A 20,734-nucleotide genomic window follows, 5' to 3' on the forward strand; every position below is an offset into this window, starting at 1 on the left:
TGACATGACGAATAATCTGTTTGTTTGAACAACTAGTATTAATAGTTTAATAACATTCATCAAGATGCTTACTGTATAAATGATTTTTAATTCAAGAACGCCACCAAACAACAAATCTTTGTCTTATTTCAGTTTTATTCAAAACAAGATGGTAAAAAAAAAAAAAATGGCATGAACAACTTTTTAGATTAGCTACAAAGTTTAACAAAACAAAAGTGATGGATATCCAAAAGCAGGAGGGAACGGTTTGGATCCACAGATACATCATCCATGTAACATCATAAATAAACAGATTCCAGCATTATGAGCCGTTCTGGAACCTCATGTTTGCAATACATATCATGCAATAACAGGATCTGAATCCATCAGAGACTAAAAATCGCTTGAGAGCTTCACTACGGTCAGGAAAGAAGCAAACACAGAAGTGGAGAAATGCAGGGGACGATCCAGAGAGAGTCGGAACTGACTGAAGAGGTTTGGTTTGTGTGAATGTCTGTGAGTGAGACTGAGGGGATCCGTTAGGCCGAGTAGTCCTGCAGAAAATCACACAAAACAAACCATTACACACTGGATAAAGATATTAGCTAATACACTATATTGCTAAAAGTTTTGGGACGCCTGCCTTCACATGCACATGAACTTTAATGACATCCCATTCTTAATCTGTATGGTTTAATATGGAGTTGGCCCGGCCTTTTCAGCTATAACAGCTTCAGCTCTTCTTGAAAGGCTTTCCACAAGGTTTAGGAGTGTGTTTATGGGATTTTTTGACCATTCTTCTAGAAGCGCATTTGTAAGGTCAAGCACTGATGTTGGACGAGAAGTCCTGGCTCACAGTCTCCACTCTAATTCATCCCAAAGGTGTTCAATCGGGTTGAGGTCAGGACTCTGTGCAGGCCAGTCAATTTCCTCCACACCAAACTCACTCATCCATGTCTTTATGGACCGACGCTTTGTGCACTGGTGCAGTCATGTTGGTACAGGAAAAGCAAAGACTGAACTGCTTGTGGTCTCAGCCAACCCAGCACTTCATCACAATCTCTCCATTCAGCTAGGATCATCAACCATAACTCCGTCCAGGACAGCCAGGAATCTTGGAGTTGTGATCGATGATCAGCTAAAATTCACTGACCACATTACTGCAACAACCCGGTCCTGCAGATTTGCATTATACAACATTAGGAAGATTAGAGCCTTCCTATCAGAGCAGACCACACAACTCTTGGTCCAAGCTCTTGTTCTCTCCAGACTGGACTACTGTAATGCTCTTCTAGCAGGCCTTCCGGCATGCACTATCAAACCCTTGCAACTGATCCAGAATGCAGCGGCGAGGGTGATCTTTAACGAGCCGAAGAGAGCGCACGTCACGCCTCTCTTCATCAGACTCCACTGGCTACCAATAGCCGCTCGCATCAAATTCAAGGCACTGGTACTCGCCTTCAAAGCAACCACTGGCTCTGCACCAATTTACCTTAACTCGCTTGTTCAGACATACACACCCTCCAGGAGTTTGCGTTCTACCAGTGAACGACGCCTTGTGGTGCCATACCAGAGAGGCATGAAATCACTGTCACGGACCTTTTCCTGGACTGCCCCCACCTGGTGGAATGACCTGCCTATCTCAATTCGAGCAGCCGAGTCTGTAGCCATTTTCAAAAAACATCTAAAGACGCATCTCTTCCAGCAGCACCTGACCAATCAAGAATAGCACTTAACATTCTATTCATTTTTCTGTCTGTCTAATTTATTTTATAAAAAAAAAAAAAAAAAAAAAAAAAATCCTGTGTGTTCTGTGTTAGATTAACTGAGACTTGTTACAGCACTTGCATACTGTAGCCTCTGACTGTTGTAGTTGCTTCTATTGCTCTCATTTGTAAGTCGCTTTGGATAAAAGCGTCTGCTAAATGACTAAATGTAAATGTAGGAAGGGGTCATCCCCAAACTTTTCCCACAGGGTTGGGAGCATGAAATTGTCTAAAATGTCTTGGTACGCTGAAGCATTAAGTGTGCCTTTCACTGGAGCTAAGGGGCCAAGCCCAATAGGGCTGTCATTTTTGAGAAAAATCTAATTCGAACGGATATCAAATATCAAGCAACGTATTCGAATATATTCGAATATCTACGAGCGCCCGAGAAGCGTGATTGGTCACTCCAGGGAACACGTCTCCACTTCTCTTGAGTCCAGTGGCGGCGTGCTTTACCCCACTGCATCCCACGCTTTGCATTGCACTTGGTGATGTAAGGCTTGGATGAGCTGCTCGGCCATGGAAACCCATTCCATGAAGCTCTACACACTGTTCTTGAGCTAATCTGAAGGCCACATGAAGTTTGGAGGTCTGTAGCTATTGACTCTTCAGAAAGTTGGCGACTTCTGCGCACTGTGCATCTCAGCATGTGCTGACCCCGCTCTGTGATTTTACGTGAGTTGCTGTTTTTCCCAATTGCTTCCACTTTGTTATAACACCACTAACAGTTGACCGTGGAATATTCAGTAGTGAGGAAATTTCACGAATGGTCACGGTACCACGCTTGAATTCACTGAGCTCCTGAGGGCGACCCATTCTTTCACAAATGTTTGTAGAAGCGTCTGCATGCCTAGTGCTTGATTTTATACACCTGTGGAAGTGATTGGAACACCTGAATTCAATGACTTGGAGGGGTGTCCCAATACTTTTGGCAATATAGTGTATGTGTGAAAGCTTCAACTCAAAAAAAAAAACAGATTTCTCAATACATTAAGCAGCAAGATAACACCAAAATATGCAAATACGGTCCTCACTGATTGGTCAGCAGTGATATTTTCTGGCACATTTGAACTTCAACATTATATTTAACAGCAACAAATTGTACGAGAGAAGTACATCTGAACTTACCGCTCTGGGTTTCTTGTTCATCTTCATGTCAAATCTGTAAGGAGAAAACAAATGAACCTCATTATGGTCAGATTAACTAATGAACCCGTTTTAAACCCTTCATGCAAACTAACTAAAACAAACCCAACATGTCTATGAACTCCACAAGCATGCAGCTGAAAAATAAAAGCAAAAACAAAACTGCAGCAACATCTGCGAATGATGAGGTAGAAGCAAGCAGCACAGCATTCATCCACGCGACGTGGACGGCCCTACGCAGCTAACGGACAGGAGACACGGGGGTGAGAAACAGGAAGTAAAATTGAGACTTACTCAAAGTCATAATCAAACATGCCAGAGGGGCTGAAGGGGGCAGCGTTAGGAAGGAAGAGAGCATCAGAGGTTAGTGCACTAGACCGACCAGCACATCAATCCCACAGTGGACTACATAGGGTCAACACTTGGGTTTATATAAACTAAAGCATCCTCTATAGGGCGAATATCAGACCCTAACTAGTACTCATCTCATTAAATGGGAAACAACCTTCAGCTGCTCCAGTCTAAAGCAAACCATTCATTCAACAATCATTTTTGTGTCTTAAATTTGCTGATTATATCAGCAAATGGAGTTTATTTTGTACAACAATAAAGAAATTCGAAAGGGTCTGAAAAGAGTTCATGTATCAATGTGCATTTCCTAAAAAAGCTACAGGCCAACTGACAAGATTCATTCATGAAAGTCACATTTTAAGTTAATATAAAAACTTCCAATCCATAGTCATTTTCCATAAATCATCTATGAATACAGTAAGAAAATGGGCTGTATGCACTCAATAAGACTTTGAAAACTCTCTCCTAAAATCTTCCTTCTGTCCGTCTAATACAAACACAGACGTCTGGCAGCTTCAAACCGTTTCATATTTTGTAAGCGTTTAATTCTCTAATCAAACCGGCCTCTTACAGGTCTGAACTGGACCAAAACAGCATTAGAGAGGAGAGAACAAATAAAAGATACTGAAAAGAGAAACAGCTGAGCAGGAGCCACAGCATGAAGTAAACCCCTCCCCGTTTGGGAAAAGAGGCGTGGCGCTATCATAATCATCTATGAATATGTTCATTTATAATTGCTACCACATCCACTCGGATGTGTCCGCAGGACATTACATTAAACATTTCACAACCTGTTCTGAATTAGCGCTGGATCAGCCAGAACGAGATCATAATTAAGTAACCGCCTCATATCCTGGACCCCAAGGGCGTGCTGGAGATCAGGTACCTGTGTCTGTTTTTGTTCTTGCGTTTCTTGTGGCTGTTGTGGTGGCTTCCCGAGGAAGAGGAAGCGGCTTTCTGGGGTTTTAGGTCCTGTAGGGCTCCGTCTGCCTCCTCTGTGTCTTCTTGGCTGGGTTCGTTTTCCTGGTTCTGGAGGTCCGGGGACGTGTCACTCTCTGTTCCACTGCCTGGCTCGCCTATATGAGCAGAGGAAAAGGAAAGATTTAAAACAAAGTGATTAACATATCAGGCCACTAAATCAAAGTAACTTACAAATACTCGTCAAATTAGCGGTTTCTCTTAAAGGTACACTATGTCGTTTTTTTTTATATAACATCAATCCATGTCCCAAAATCCATTTTTATCCTACCCTGATTCACTATGGCAAGCCTATTATAAGTGTTTATCTTTTAGACTGGTCGGCATTTCACGGGAAATTGCGTCCATATACGTCACTTGCCCGTGCGCGTCTTGTCACATCTGTAAATCAAAAAAATTGCCCCGGCTTTGATGCATGTATGGTATGAGACTGGCATAGGTTAGTTGTCTGAATGAGCGGGAAAGGTTGATATGGAGCGGCTAAATCTCTAACCTCTGAGTCTGCTGGCAAAAAGAGAACGCGACAGAGCTCGTAATGAAACAAGAATCAACATGGCTTGGCTTTTCGGAGATGCCGAGAACTGAGGGATTTGAAATGTTGAAAATCATTCACTACTAGTCTTAAGAGTTATAACCAGTTTAGATGGAAAGGAACTCAAGCTGACTAGCTGAAGACGTTACTGTCAGTAGGATAACCACATTAATCCACAGTCACGCAAAGCCGAAGCACAACCAAAACAACGTTCTTCCTCAAATTGCATACAGTTTTGTTTTTTAACCGATAAAGGGCCAAACGTTACATAGTATAGCTTTAGGTGTGTTCAACTTGAAGCAAGATAGGAATAGCAGCATGTTGGAGGCCGAAAGGTGAACTACCACAACAGAAACTAACCCCTAACCCCACCCCACAGCTTTCGCGACCAATGATTAAGACCTTTTGCCACTCCCATCATACTAACCTGCAGATACCCACACTTGCTTGAAACAGCGCAGCACAGACACCGAGTATGACATCAAAATACCACACGAGTGATTCGAAATCATACAGAGCTTTCTGCTCTCGTGGTTCTTTGACGCCATGCACCGATCAGTCTGCACAGACCCGCTTCAAGTCAAACAAACCTTTTAACTTTGTGAGCTGCCAACCTAGACAGCATTTTTGGACTTCACATGCACGTTCCGAATGTTCATTTGACGATACCCATGTTCAATTGGCAAAAATGCCGCCTAGGTAGACGTCTCTCTTGATTTTAAATGTTCAGATGATCCGGAGGGGCTACACAGATGGCTCAATAGGTTTTAAAACACAGTACATTTAAAGGTGCCCTAGAATGAGTTGAAACAATATTTTAAATTGTTCTCCGTAATCTACATAGAAGGTATGTGGCTTATTTAAGGGCAAAATTGTCCAGATATGGTTTTACAGGTCCATTTACAACCCTAGGACTTGTCCCTAGAATGAAATGGTCTGTTTTTGCCTTATTTGGAAGGGTCATGAATAATAATGTTGAGCTCTGCTCTGAATGGCTCATTTCAGTAGCTCACACAAGTGCAGTTATTCAGCAAACACAATGGCAAACAGCACAAGCGGCTCGTGAGTCCTGACAGAACACAGACTGACTGAATGACACTTTAAGCAGAAAATCTCAAATGGAGATTGCTAAAATGCAGCTTACTTGTTTATTGGTGTTTTCAGATCATCCGCACGTGCGAGAGCGAGCTTGCGTGCACATGGTTGCCAGATTGCACATTTTAAGTAAAACACCAGATAGACAGCTCTGATTGGAGGATTTGAATGACTGAAATCTGGCAACCGCAAACACAAACACTCAACAAAACCAAAGAGTGCTTTTTGTTCAAGTTTTTATTTTTTAAACTACATTTTAGCCTTGTCTTTTTTCGTCAACGTTATTGCATGTATATATAGTCACAATAATCGTTTAAAGGGATCTGAGATATATTAAAAATGTTCTGGCTAATCCAAGCTTTATAATGGTCGTAATAGTTGCTCAGTTTTTGAAGTCCATAAAAAAATGCATCTGTCTGTCAAATAACGTGCTCCACGCGGCTCCGGGTGTTAATAAAGGCCTTCTGAAGCGAATCGATGCATTTGTGTAAGAAAAATATCCATATTTATACATTTATTTCATTATTTTCTATGGCTCTGCACCAGCCGTCCCCGCGCCATCACTTCCGGCGAATAAGGTCAAAATACATGCAAAATACCGGCGCGATCATAGATATATACATAGATTTAGTGCTGGGCGGTATGACCAAAAATGTATATCACGGTATTTTTCTAAATTATATCGGTTTCACGGTATATGACGGTATTTTTCCCCCTATGCATGACAGGGTGTTAATCACATTTTCTACTGATTGAGAGAGGAAATACTGCAGGAGATTGACTAGAATGCCCTGTTTTACTGTCATGACGAGTGAATATTGTAGAAAAATTCCACACTAGAGTTAATAGGTCTACAGGTTAACAAAATGATGCTGTGGAGAGACAACAAACAATAAAACACAGACCTGCAACACGTTTAGAATCATACTTACAGACACCTGAATATTAAAAGTTGAGTTGAGGGCACCTTAAGCATTTTAAAAATCTAACCCTCTATAACAACAAACTGCCAAAACGAAGAGAAATGAGGATATTAGCAATACATTTAACAGGACTCTCGGAACGAATGACACACTTCAGTTTAACACAGAAAGAATAAAGCAGTTACTTTTTGGCCCATTCTTCTTTGAATTGTCAGTTTATTTATTAACTTACATCGTCTTTTGAATAATCCATCGTGTCAGCGCGTTCGTGATCAGACATAGGTTATCAGTGTAATCAGTGCATACATTTCATTTAAATAAGACGTGATGAAATATGCGCGCATACACACTTCTGGTTCATGTCTAGAGCACTAGAGTTTTTGAAATATGTCCATAAAAATTTTAAACGCGCTCGCTCCGGTCTATATCAGTGCTATATGATCCATGTGGTGAGCGTTGTTAAACTCATCGCAGCGCTCCGTGCAGAAACCGCGCTCTCTCGCGCGCCGCGTGTAGTTTGAATTCTCAACAATAATCAAGGGCTGAATCCGACATCGCTCCCATAACCTCAAATATAGCATTATTTGGAGGGCACAGAGCTTTGTAGTGGTGTCCGAAACCTTAGAGGACGTTATTGAGTGCACTCATTCTATCCCATTGCACCGCAATAACGAGTGTACAGCCGATGTACACACAACGGTTGTCCGACTTCACGCACGTTTTCATTCACTCCTTCAAATAAAGTGATAACGTAGGGAATAGTGAATGAGAGTATAGGATACAGCCATAGGCTGTGCTGTAATGCGATCTCAACTGTGCTCTGACTGCTCTTACTACAGTGCATCAATGAAATGGGTCCTCTCTCAAACAATGACGCGCTGCGCCGCGTTCCGAACGTTGTTTAAGCGACATATACCGGTATTGCGGTATCGTCAAAATTCATATCATAAAGAAAATTAATACCGGTATTCGGTATGAACCGGTATACCGCCCAGCACTACATAGATTCCTCATTAGTGCCTGCGCAGCTGGTCGAATGAGGCATCTACAAATATATATCTTTGATCGCGCCAGTATTTTGACCTTATTCGCCAGAAGTTATGGTGCTGGGAATACTAGATGACATTCGTCTGACAAGAGGTAAAAAAATAACAAATACTTTCCGGTTTCTCGCAGAAACCGATGGTTTCGTGTCTTAAGACATCAATGTGTCGCCACGAGCCGCATGGTTTGATAAGGATTCGTATGTCTGTGTGTTTTTACTCTCATAGCTCTCATACTCTAAACCCATTGACATGCATTAAACAACTATCACACTGCAACAGTTGGAGTTAAAAATCTTCATTTGTGTTCTACTGAAGAAACAAAGACACCTACATCTTGGATGCCCTGGGGGTAAGCAGATAAACATAAAAAAATTGTTTTTGGGTGAACCATCCCTTTAAGGATGTTTGTGTCATCTCGTCTTGTCTTAGTCATGGAAAAAAAGGTCGTCAATGAACATTTTTCATCATATTTTTGTTAACGAAATTGACACTAGTCAGTGCAAACTAACAACTTTGAATTCAATTGGTGCTGTATCCTGTTATAGATAAACATCAACCATGTCTGTTGACAGTTAAGGCTATGAAAAGTCCTCACATCCCCTGAACAGCCTGGAACATAACATTTATATCCATGATCTGCCATTTTTCACTATATTGTCCTCATCTCCACAATACCTGCAGAACTTCTGTTGATTCGGTGCAGGTCCACATTAATACTGTCTGGCCTTGAACATGGCCTGGTTATATGCAAATTTGGGGAGGCGTAAATATTAATGATCCCGACTATTACGTCACAATCGGTGTTATGTTGGGTTTCGACCGTTTTTCAGTGGCCTTTTTCAAACACAAGATTTACATTTGAAGGAGGAAACAAAGGTGTGTGAGGCTCATGGTATCAGAACTCTTATTATTCAACTATGCCCAGGTAAATACAGTTTTCCATTCTAGGGCACCTTTAACAATAAGAAGATACATGATTGACTGAAAAGTCGCTCAAGATTCTACTCACGTTTTTCATTCATATGATCAGGAATCCCTCCAAGAGCACAAACAGCCTGTAAAATAATCCACAAAAAAGGACAATTTTCTTAATTATTGTTTAATTTCTTTGTTATTATTTCTTGTTATAGATTTCTAAAATACTGACCGCCACTGATGTGACCGAAGACTTGCTGAAAAGACGTTCCGCTTCCTTGAACTTCCTGTTCCTCCGATCAGTCTTGCTGTTGGAATTCCTAAAGCAGAAGAAAGCTGATGCTGACCTGTACTCCTTTAAGATTTATACACCAGTAAACCACATGAAGTCACTTCACACTCACTTTTGATTGGTCAGATATCGGTCCCATCCTCGAATGATGTTCCCATACATCTGAGTGTCCTCCAGGTAACTGCCTTCAAACGCATAAATCTGTCTTTCCAGATTCACCAGAGTCTCCTGATAAAAATACATGCTAAATATTTAACTTAAAGGAGATATATATATATATATATATATATATATATATATATATATATATATATATATATATATATATATATATATATATATATATATATATATATAAATAAACAGAGTCTTTAATTCATGTACAAAATAATTTTAGCTGCAGCTGTCAATCATACATAACTTGCATATGACCACATCGTAATAATATTAATTTCACTGTGCTGTTCTACTTTATTCACTCGTTCAAAAAAAAAAAACTATACTGTACAAACCTCAAGCTTTGCACAAGTGGCATATCTTTAATGCTGTGTATCTGCTGTACATGTTGTGCATCAGGAGGCGCCATAACAAAAACGGCTAACACAGTTAGCATGTTTACATAACATTACTATACAGGATATACAGCACTTATTGGACGAGTCGTTTTGATATATGTAGTACAAATATAATAATCTAAGACTATCTGATTATTAAATACAAACACACATGCATTCATTTTAAATAATGTATCTTAAAGTTTATTTCAGTCTCGCGTTAGCATGCTAACATAGATACGGGTATTTCAGTCTATACACGCATTATTTGGTGCCGGATCAAGATGTATTTTGTACTTTTGGTTATTTAGAAACGTGCATAATTACCGCAAGCTCTTGTTTTCTCTTGACCAGCTCGGAGAGCTCGCGGCGGGTATCGGGGATCTGCGGTGGAGTTGCTTTGGCGTGCATCGCCATGATGGAACTGAACGGCTCAAAGACCGAGAAGAGCTGATGCGGGTCCTCCTGACTGCAGTAGTGAACATGTCCTCCAGTCCGACAGGGGACGCTCGCTCCCCTCCAGAGGAACATCCAGAGTTAATTGCAAATGTAAAGGGCTCCTCCAAGACTGTTTATATATTTTTTTAAATAACACCTTCATATCATAAGGTATGTGGTTAACCTTAACTAAAGACAAGAGGTTTGTTTGCTGTTGTCATACCTTCGAATGTCAGTTTTTTAGGCCTATCGGTTAAATAATAATATTCAGACAGTATGTGTATACAATTAAAGTCATAATAATAATAGAAATTCTAATATCTTAAAAAATATATAACATTTATTAGATTTTATACTCCTTGAAATTACGTTTAAGGCATTTTCATGTGATCGTGACGTATCCTCTTTGACCAATGAAAAGCGGGCATTAACAGGTAAGCCACGCCTCCCTGGGGTTTTGCTTATGCGCTGTTTTTCTTTCTAGCCAATATGAAATGTCTACGCCATCAGCCAACAAAAACATGGAGCTCGCATGTGCCGCGCACAACAAGATCTCGCGCGTTCTCCCTTTTTTGTCTTTTCCGTCAATTTACACAAAAATATAGCCACCAAGCGGCGACAGAGTGTTTGTTATAGAAGCAACTAGCCTTGCATTGACTAAATGTATACAGACTTGCCAGTCAAAGCCTGCCTTTGGGAAAACATTTATGGATGGCAATGGAACGAAAGGAAAAATGTATTAATTAAATATTTATATAATATGAATATCATACTTATAAACTCAATGGGATAATTAAATTATAGAATTGTATAAATTAATTAAAATAATTTATAATTATTTGTATGAATGTATTTATTTTATTTGTTTGTTGCGTTCGCCAGTTAAACTCATGTCAACTTTTTTTTTTCTGAAACCAGAGCGTGACGTTTACACGTTGCCATGGCAACAAAGTAACTCCGACCCAAACTCTTGAGTTCCCCTGCAACAGCATGAAAACAACAGGACGGGTGTTTCTCTCGATGTTTTAACTGACTGGTGATTAATAACTAAAGTACTTTTTCTGTCTCTCTCTGCACATTGAAAACTGCATGGTCAGGGAAAGGAAGGCATGGGTAAACTACACAAAGGGCTGCAGGAATGTGAGTGATTTGCCTTTAGTGTCCTTAAATCTGCTAAAGAGTTTTTACTGTATTTATTCTTATTCTGTTTCTGTAGATCGGGGATGTGCTTCATCTATTCCTACCAAGTACCAGACAGTCATCATCAGTAATGAAGAGAAGAAAGGCTTTTTCTCACAGTCAAAGAGGTTTCAGGATCACCTGGTGAGTTTCATAAATCATCCAACTCTTCCCACACATATCTATCTATCTATCTATCTATCTATCTATCTATCTATCTATCTATCTATCTATCTATCTATCTATCTATCTATCTATCTATCTATCTATCTATCTATCTATCTATCTATCTATCTATCTATCTATCTATCTATCTATCTATCTATCTATCTATCTATCTATCTATCTATCTATCTATCTATCTATCTATCTATCTATCTGTTTCAGAATGAGAACCCAGGGCCTGGTTCATATATCGCACACGCACCTGCTGAGGGATGCAGTCCTTCTTTCTCTAAGAGAGGAACAGGCAGCTTTGCGTCAAAAGTGAGACCCTGATCATCACACACTTTACTTGCTTTCTTATCCTACATTAATCCATGCATGTGCAGATGTCTTTTTTTATAATTAAGGTCTTAACACACAAGTCATAAACATTCAAAATATACTTTTATTTTTAAGACATTTAGCATTTTATTTGGTTTAATTGGTTAATTCCTTGCAGCTCTGGGAAATATGATATTATGAATAATATTACTGACTGTTTTTGCATCTCAAGGCTGGTCGTGTGCCCCGTAGCTTTCCGAGATTAAGCCCTGGGCCTGAGGCTTATAACCTCCAGACGTCTCTACTTCACAAGCACGATTTTAACAGAGGAGAATCCAGAACGTTCCGTCTGCCTCTCGCTGTACAGAGGGAAACGCAACGAAGTGAAAATCCTGCACCAAATCAATATGATGTATGTGTGTATGAATGACTTTAGCAAGTACTCCAGTCTTCAGTGTCACATGATCCTTCAGAAATCATTCTAATATGCTGATTTACATTTCTGATTATTATCAATGTTGAAAACAATTGTGCTGCTTCATATTTTTTTGGAAACCATGATAAAACTGATGAATAGAAATTTCAAAAGAACAGCATTTGTTTGAATCTTTTGTACACTATATTAAAGTCTTTGAAGTCTTTTGATCAATTTAATGCGTTCTTGCTAAATAGAAGTATGGATGAAATGGAAATGTATGATTGATTTGCTCTCAGGTGTCTTATAGTTTCGTGGACAAAAATTCAACCGTTTCGGCTCATTGTGCATTTCGCTCCAAAACCAGACGGAGTGCCAGTGTCTCGGACAACTTTAAAGGACCTTCTCCCTGTGAGTAACTCACATATTTGATCAGTTTTAGATGAGAATAATGAAATTAAAGGTGCAATCCAAACTGTTAAAATGGTCAACACTTCAGTAATTAACGCTGAGGTTAAAAACAACATTATATTTGAAAACATGAATATTGATGAGCGTTGTCGGCTTTTCAAGAGTGTGAATGTTTCTTTGCATGTGCATGTAATTACAGCAGCCAATGTACAGATGCAATTATATTCAGTAGTGAAATGAAGTATAGTGTTCACTAGAAAAGAAGAGATATATCCTGCTCTAATCACGATCAATTATTGTAATGCTATTAATATACACTCACCTAAAGGATTATTAGGAACACCATACTAATACTGTGTTTGACCCCCTTTCGCCTTCAGAACTGCCTTAATTCTACGTGGCATTGATTCAACAAGGTGCTGAAAGCATTCTTTAGAAATGTCAGCCCATATTGATAGGATAGCATCTTGCAGTTGATGGAGATTTGTGGGATGCACATCCAGGGCACGAAGCTCCCGTTCCACCACATCCCAAAGATGCTCTATTGGGTTGAGATCTGGTGACTGTGGGGGCCATTTTAGTACAGTGAACTCATTGTCATGTTCAAGAAACCAATTTGAAATGATTCGAGCTTTGTGACATGGTGCATTATCCTGCTGGAAGTAGCCATTAGAGGATGGGTACATGGTGGTCATAAAGGGATGGACATGGTCAGAAACAATGCTCAGGTAGGCCGTGGCATTTAAACAATGCCCAATTGGCACTAAGGGGCCTAAAGTGTGCCAAGAAAACATCCCCCACACCATTACACCACCACCACCAGCCTGCACAGTGGTAACAAAAGATGATGGATCCATGTTCTCATTCTGTTTACGCCAAATTCTGACTCTACCATCTGAATGTCTCAACAGAAATCGAGACTCATCAGACCAGGCAACATTTTTCCAGTCTTCAACTGTCCAATTTTGGTGAGCTTGTGCAAATTGTAGCCTCTTTTCCTATTTGTAGTGGAGATGAGTGGTACCCGGTGGGGTCTTCTGCTGTTGTAGCCCATCCGCCTCAAGGTTGTGTGTGTTGTGGCTTCACAAATGCTTTGCTGCATACCTTGGTTGTAACGAGTGGTTATTTTAGTCGGCCCATTCTCCTCTGACCTCTAGCATCAACAAGGCATTTTCGCCCACAGGACTGCCGCATACTGGATGTTTTTCCCTTTACACACCATTCTTTGTAAACCCTAGAAATGGTTGTGCGTGAAAATCCCAGTAACTGAGCAGATTGTGAAATACTCAGACCGGCCCGTCTGGCACCAACAACCATGCCACGCTCAAAATTGCTTAAATCACCTTTCTTTCCCATTCTGACATTCAGTTTTGAGTTCAGGAGATTGTCTTGACCAGGACCACACCCCTAAATGCATTGAAGCAACTGCCATGTGATTGGTTGATTAGATAATTGCATTAATGAGAAATTGAACAGGTGTTCCTAATAATCCTTTAGGTGAGTGTATTTATTCATATGTTATCTACTGCCAAACAAACGAAAGACATTACAGATTATGATTCTTCCCATCTCTATCCTTGTTCTGAAGGCCACTATAAAGTGAGTGATGTTTTGGTCCAGAAGACTCCTCAAGTTCCTTTCTCCTGTTTTAAATCCACCACCGCCCGGATCCGGCCGCCGGTGAGAAACAACATCCCCGGTCCCGGGACATACAACCCCTATCAACCACCAGAACCTGTGAAGAGAACTGTTCTGCCGTAAGTAGACTGCAATGAACTTAAACATGTAAAATACATTTGATTTCATGCTGTTAAAGGAATAGTCGTCATTTACTCACTCGAGTTTCTTTCTTCTGTTGAACACAAAAGAAGATATTTTGAAGAATATGGGTAACCTAACAGTTGATGGACCCCAGTGACTTTCATAGTATGGAAAACAAAAATACTGTTGAAGTTAATGGGGACCAGAATCCGTTTGGTTTCCGACATTCTTAAAAATATCTTCTTCTGTGTTCAGAAGAAAGAAATTCATACAGGTTTGGAACAACTTAAGGGTAAGTAAATAATTTTTTGGGTGAACTATCCCTTTAAGAGCAATAATGCACTAGTGGAACATCTACTATTATAGAATGATTTTTTTTGGCCATTTAAAGGTAGGGTAGGTAAGATTTGGTTAAAAAACTTTTTTTCCAAATTTGTTTAAACTTTCTTTATATATCAATACATAATTAAAATGTAAGTACTTTGAAAAAGAAAGTATAAAAATTGAGTGTCTGTTGACCTCTCACGACTGTTTTAAAGACAGCTCATTATTTCCATTCACTCCACCTTCTCCCTTCTGGGCTCTTTCCAAAGCCACGCCCCCAAAACACATGAACGCGCTACGCCGACCGCGATCAGCTCAGCTGAAAGACGCATTATTTACCGAGGCGAGCGGAGAAGAAGTGCATGTAGTGACATCATGTCAGAATCACATGTAATAAAAAATCTAACTTTATCATTATGAATATAAACAAATAAGATGTCTTTTAGTACTCACTATCAAGCTAGAATAACGATACTGGTAAAGTTTAAAATACACACACACAACAGTGTCTACGACACACACAGATACAAGATAAAAACATCAGTAAACATTGGTAGAGTATATAAAAACAAACCAAGGGCCGAAATAAACGTGCAGGAAAAGTTCCCGGTGAACATGGTAAAAGAGTTTAGACAGAGGGTAGTAGCTAAAGCTAACTTAGTTCTAAAAAAAGTTCCTGGATGCGGTGTACTAGCTTTTACACATGCATTTTGTTATCTAAAGTTACATTTTGCGAAATTCAACACGACAGCGATCAACTTGAGCTAAGCATATTGAGTATTTATCATCTCTACTAATGGCTCGCTAAGTGTATAACATTGTAACTTTATGCTAAGTAATGTTATGTTAGCTATATTAGGCAGCTACGTGTGCTAGTGAGACATGCTTCATGAAAACATAAACCAAAAAAATGTATAATCAAAATGAAAGATTACCTGTCCAGCAGAAATACAGCCTCTTTAACTCCTCAAATCAAACGGGTGCGCCAGGGTTGCCAGGTTTTCACAACAAAATCCGCCCAATTGCTACTCAAAACTAGCCCAAAACAAGCCCAATCGTGTTTCTCCGGTAAAAATCGCGTTTGGGGGGTAAAATATGTGTCTTTTTGGTAGGGCTGCCTGCTAAAATTAGCAAATCCCGGGGCAAAATATCACATAATTGGGGTCGCTTCAACCCGCGGACATGAAAAACAGCCCGTGGCAACAGTGTTGAAGTAGCCCAACTTGGCAACACTGGGGTACGCGCATGTGGGCAGATCCTGTAGCAAAAGCGGTGGTAGCCATGGTAGCGAGAGAGAGTGACAGTCGCCCAAGCCAATCACTTGTTTCGCCCCGAATGAAAATATTGAGCGGTGTTTATTGCAGATTAAAAAGTCTAGAGTCACTCGATTTTTATACTCTCTTTTTCAGAGTACTTAAATTTTAATTATGTATTGACATATAAAGAAAGTTTAAACAAATTTGGACAAAAGTGTTTTAGATCATTTTTACCTACCCTACCTTTAAATATTGCTTCATATCAGAATACACAGATACTTTTGAATATATTTGACATAAAACATCTGCTTTTATCATTTACTAGTTTTCAAAAGGGGTATAAAAGATATCTCATTCTTCACACTGGATTAAGATGTTTTATCGCTTTGCAGAAGGAAACACTACTTGGGATTATCAGCGCCGCCTCTGATACCCGCCAAAGACCCACCCTTCCCCGGCCCGGGACACTATGACATAGTGAACAACAATCCTCCAGCCAAACACCTTGTGTCCAGCGCCGCCTTCCTGTCTGGAACAAGCAGGTGGATACAGGAGGACAATGGACAGGACATACCTGGTCCAGGTAACACTTACATCATCTCTACTTCATTGAAAAATGAGGCTTTACTTATATTAGCTGTAGTTGGCTAAAGCCTGGGACACACCAAGTCGACGTCAGAGAACTAGCCGGCGACAAAAGCCAACTGTGTTGTCCTCTCTCGTCGACTGTGTCTGCTTGAACACACCAAAAGGACGAAAGGCGTCCGTCAACTAGCATGTGCGTTCTGTGCCTGCGTGTAGGTAAATATGTCTATATCAGCAGGTATCAATAGTCTATTTTCATCGTTCGAAAAAGGGAAACTGAAACTAGGACTGCAGATATACAGACGTAAACAAAGCAGCGCTTGCTTACCATTTTGAATATCAATCGGGCTGATCCGACTAGAGCCAACGAGTTGGTATACACCGGAAAAACTAAGCCGACCAGCGTTCAAAAACGGCCCAACATTGCTTGGCTTGGTGTGTCCTGGCCTTAAAGGACTAGTTCACTTCAGAATTGAAATTTCCTGATAAATTACTCACCCCTACATCATCCAAGATGTTCATGTCTTTCTTTCTTCAGTTGATAAGAAATTAAGGTTTTTGAGGAAAACATTCCAGGATTTTTCTCCATATAGTGGACTTCAATGGGGTCCAACGGATTGAAGGTCCTAATTGCAGTTTCAATGCAGCTTCAAAGAGCTCTACACAATCCCAGCTGAGGGATAAGGGTCTTATCTAGCGAAACCATCTGCAATTTTCTAAAATGAATAAAAAGGAAATAACCACAAATGCTCGACTAACACTCTCTGCGATGCACCATGCCTTATGTATTCACATTGGAAAGGTTTTTCACCCAACCCTAGGGTGACCATATTTGGATTACCGAAAACCAGGACACTCGGCCCGGCAATGAGATACTCAAATGATACTCGAAGTTTACTCGAAGATTCCTTATTAATTTAAATACATTTAAAGTATGCCCCCTCTGTGTGGATAGAAAATTGTTATATTAGGGCCAGGGCAGGACTTGAAAACAGGACATGTCCTGGGAAAACAAGACGTTTGGTCACCCTACCCAACCCTCCCTTTTTGAATTACGTCAAAAATAACCTTTCCAACGTGACAATATAATGACTAGTGCATCTTAGAATTAGTGCTAGTCAAGCATATGTGGTAAAAAAGTATATCTTTTTTTTTTTTATTCTTTGAAGCTGCATTGAAACTGCAACTTGGACCTTCAACCCGTTGTACCCTGGGAATGGGTTTCTCCACTATATGGAGAAAAATCCTGGAATGTTTTCCTAAAAACTGTTTACATTTCTTTTCAACTAAAGAAAGAAAGACATGAACACCTTGGATGACATGGGAGTGAGTAAATTTTCAGGATTTTTTTATTCTGAAGTGAACTAATCCTTCAAAGGAACACGCCACTATTTTTGAAAATAGGCTCATTTTCCAACTCCCCTAGAGTTAAACAGTTGAGTTTTATTGTTTTTGAATCCATTCAGCCGATCTCCGGGTCTGGCGGTAGCACTTTTAGCATAGCTTAGCATAGATCATTGAATCTGATTAGACCGTTAGCATCTCCCTCAAAAATGACCAAAGTCTCGATATTTGTCCTATTTAAAACTTGACTCTTCTGTAGTTACATCATGTACTAAGACCGACGGAAAATGAAAAGTTGCGATTTTCTAGGCTCTCATTCCTGTGTAATAATCAAGGAACTTTGCTGCTGTACCATGGGTGTAGCGGCGCAATGATATTACACTGCGCCTGAAAATAGTCCCCAGCACGCTTCCTGTGCAAGCAGGTTGTCACGTTGATTATGTTGACGGAAGATAGCTTATTTTCAGGCGCTGCGTAATATAATTGCCTTAGTACACCAAGATGTAACTACAGAAGAGGCAAGTTTTAAATGGGAAAAATATCGAAACTCTTTGGTCATTTGAGCGAGATGCTAACGGTCTAATCAGATTCAATGATCTATGCTAAGCTATGCTAAAAGTGCTACCGCCAGACCCAGAGATCGGCCGAATGGATTCGAAAACGGTAAAACTCAACTGTTTAACTCTAGGTGAGTTGGAAAATGAGCCTATTTTCAAAAATAGTGGCCTTTAAAGAGTTTGAACTTTTGAGGATATAACTGTGTACTGAATATCCTAAATTTCCTCCTCCAGGTTTCTATGAACCCCCAGTCCTTTCAAAGACATCGTTCTTGTATAATCCTGCAAAAATTTGGATACCTGCTTAAACAAACTGTTGATTAAATTTTAGTAAAGATTTTACTTATAGATTTGAAGTATTTGTGTGCTCTTTATTTCATAAAATGTCAGCCCCAGTAAGATTATTATTTCTTATTTTTTTCTTATTCTGAATTTCTATATCAAATTCTTGCTATGGAGAGATGCATAAATGAGTATCACAGGTTAAGGATTTAGCATCTGAAATCACATACTTGGGTGAAAAACAGGATGCTAAAAAAGAAGTATGTCCGAATTCACAGTACTCATAAAAGAGTAGGCAAAAAAGTACCGGATGACCTACTACTTCCGGCGAGATTCTGAAGTGTGCATACGATGGATGACTGCAGTCAGCCGGATCCGGGCCGTATCCAGTTCAGATGGTGGACCTGCACCCAGAGAAGACCAAACACAGGACCCCGAAGTGTCTGCAGAGACCGTGATTAGACTCCCCCTGCAACTGCCTCATCGACACGGCATCTCAATAAACCCGTCTCCAGCGTGTTGACTCCAATTGTTCGGATATTACAATTAAATAATACTTAAATCGATATGTCATCCTCAATAAACCTGTCTCCAGCGTGTTGCCTCCGATCATTTGAATATTGCACTTTAATAATTATTTAATCAACATCATCCTCAATAAACCCGTGTCCAGCATGTTGCCCCGGTCCCTCGAATATTCTGATCTATTATGACCTCTTGAGCTGTAAAGCTGCCATAATAATAATAATAATAATACAATGTTTGTTAATTGGCCAGAGGAGAACTGGCACCCCGACTGAGCCTGGTTACTCCCAAGGTTTATTTTTCTCCAATAGATCACCTAATGGGGTTTTGGTTTCCTTGCCACTGTTGCCTCTGGCTTGGCGTGCTCAGTTGGGGACACTAATTTTTTCAACTAAACATCGAAATAAATCTAATTAATAAACTAAATTAACCATTTAAACTAAATTACTGTTCTAATTATTGATCTAAAGCCCACACTGTCACTGTATGATAATTGAAATGAACTGATGACATCAGCGTTTTTTTCCAGGATGGCTATACAGCTGAATAAAATTATGCTGCATTATTTTCCTGTTTAACACTGTAAAGCTGCTTTGAAACAATCTACATTGTTAAAAGCGCTATATAAATAAAGTTGACTTGACTTGACACTTTACTATCCCATGAGGCCACGGGAGACAATTATGAATGGAGGTGAAGGTCACAACTGATGCTGGTAGGTCACATGATAATGACATGGCGGATGTAGTACATCCAGATTACATTCATACTACACACATTTATAGAACATACTTTTTAGCAGCTGTGAAGTTATTACTTATTCAAAATAAGTACCTACTCAAGAGAGTGTGCGATTTCGGACGCAGCCCATGTCTCGTTGCTTTTGAACTTCTACCAGACATGTCTGCAGTGATCTGAACGAATCAAAGCATTCTCAGAAATGTAGAGCTGCTTTCTCTGTCTGACTCACGTCTGAACAGCTGAAAGTCAGAGCAGACAGCTGAGCTCCAAACCCTTGATCCACCAGCAGCTGATCCTGGACCTGCTGGACGGTGAGCACGATGATGTGAGTGATGTGCTTCAGCTGATCCTGGACCTGCTGGACGGTGAGCACGATGATGTGAGTGATGTGCTTCAGCTGATCCTGGACCTGCTGGACGGTGAGCACGATGATGTGAGTGATGCGCTTCAGCTGATCCTGGACCTGCTGAACGGTGAGCACGATGATGTGAGTGATGTGCTTCAGCTGATCCTGGACCTGCTGGACGGTGAGCACGTTGATGTGAGTGATGTGCTTCAGCTGATCCTGGACCTGCTGGACAGTGAGTGCGATGATGTGAGTGATGTGCTTCAGCTGATCCTGGACCTGCTGGACAGTGAGTGCGATGATGTGAGTGATGTGCTTCAGCTGATCCTGGACCTGCTGGACGGTGAGCACGATGATGTGAGTGATGTGCTTCAGCTGATCCTGGACCTGCTGGACGGTGAGTGCGATGATGTGAGTGATGCGCTTCAGCTGATCCTGGACCTGCTGGACAGTGAGTGCGATGATGTGAGTGATGTGCTTCAGCTGATCCTGGACCTGCTGGACGGT

At 40.4% G+C, this 20,734-nt stretch overlaps 2 protein-coding genes across 2 annotated transcripts; one reads left to right on the forward strand and one right to left on the reverse strand.

Moving 5' to 3' along the window:
• Nucleotides 1-70: 70 nt before the first annotated feature.
• On the reverse strand, nt 71-10,023 carry meaf6 (MYST/Esa1-associated factor 6). The gene is made up of 7 exons (XM_079829439.1): nt 9,905-10,023; nt 9,136-9,251; nt 8,964-9,051; nt 8,826-8,871; nt 4,129-4,318; nt 2,874-2,907; nt 71-533 (listed from the first exon to the last, which is right to left on the reverse strand). The coding sequence occupies exons 1-7, from the start codon at nt 9,992-9,994 to the stop codon at nt 519-521; spliced, it is 579 nt and encodes a 192-aa protein (XP_079685565.1). The 5' UTR covers nt 9,995-10,023; the 3' UTR covers nt 71-518.
• Nucleotides 10,024-11,124: 1,101 nt separating this feature from the next.
• On the forward strand, nt 11,125-18,641 carry stpg1 (sperm-tail PG-rich repeat containing 1; the record flags this gene model as incomplete). The annotated part of the gene is made up of 8 exons (XM_079830122.1): nt 11,125-11,155; nt 11,232-11,338; nt 11,582-11,680; nt 11,913-12,092; nt 12,395-12,506; nt 14,095-14,263; nt 16,240-16,430; nt 18,568-18,641. 8 exons carry the CDS (start codon nt 11,125-11,127, stop codon nt 18,639-18,641), a joined length of 963 nt encoding a protein of 320 aa, XP_079686248.1.
• Between the last annotated feature and the right edge of the window lie 2,093 nt (nt 18,642-20,734).

The sequence above is a fragment of the Gobio gobio genome (assembly GCF_949357685.1).
Source record: "Gobio gobio genome assembly, chromosome: 11".
Lineage (NCBI taxonomy): Eukaryota > Metazoa > Chordata > Actinopteri > Cypriniformes > Gobionidae > Gobio > Gobio gobio.

What these genes read in the sequence shown, in the direction of transcription:
- meaf6 (XM_079829439.1), bottom strand. Translation starts at nt 9,994, where the DNA reads ATGGCGATGCACGCCAAAGCAACTCCACCGCAGATCCCCGATACCCGC. An exon ending in AGAGAAAACAAGAGCTTGCG is followed by an intron (nt 9,252 to 9,904) that starts GTAATTATGCAC and finishes TATTTTTATCAG; the next exon opens with GAGACTCTGGTGAATCTGGA. An exon ending in CGATATCTGACCAATCAAAA is followed by an intron (nt 9,052 to 9,135) that starts GTGAGTGTGAAG and finishes CTTCTGCTTTAG; the next exon opens with GAATTCCAACAGCAAGACTG.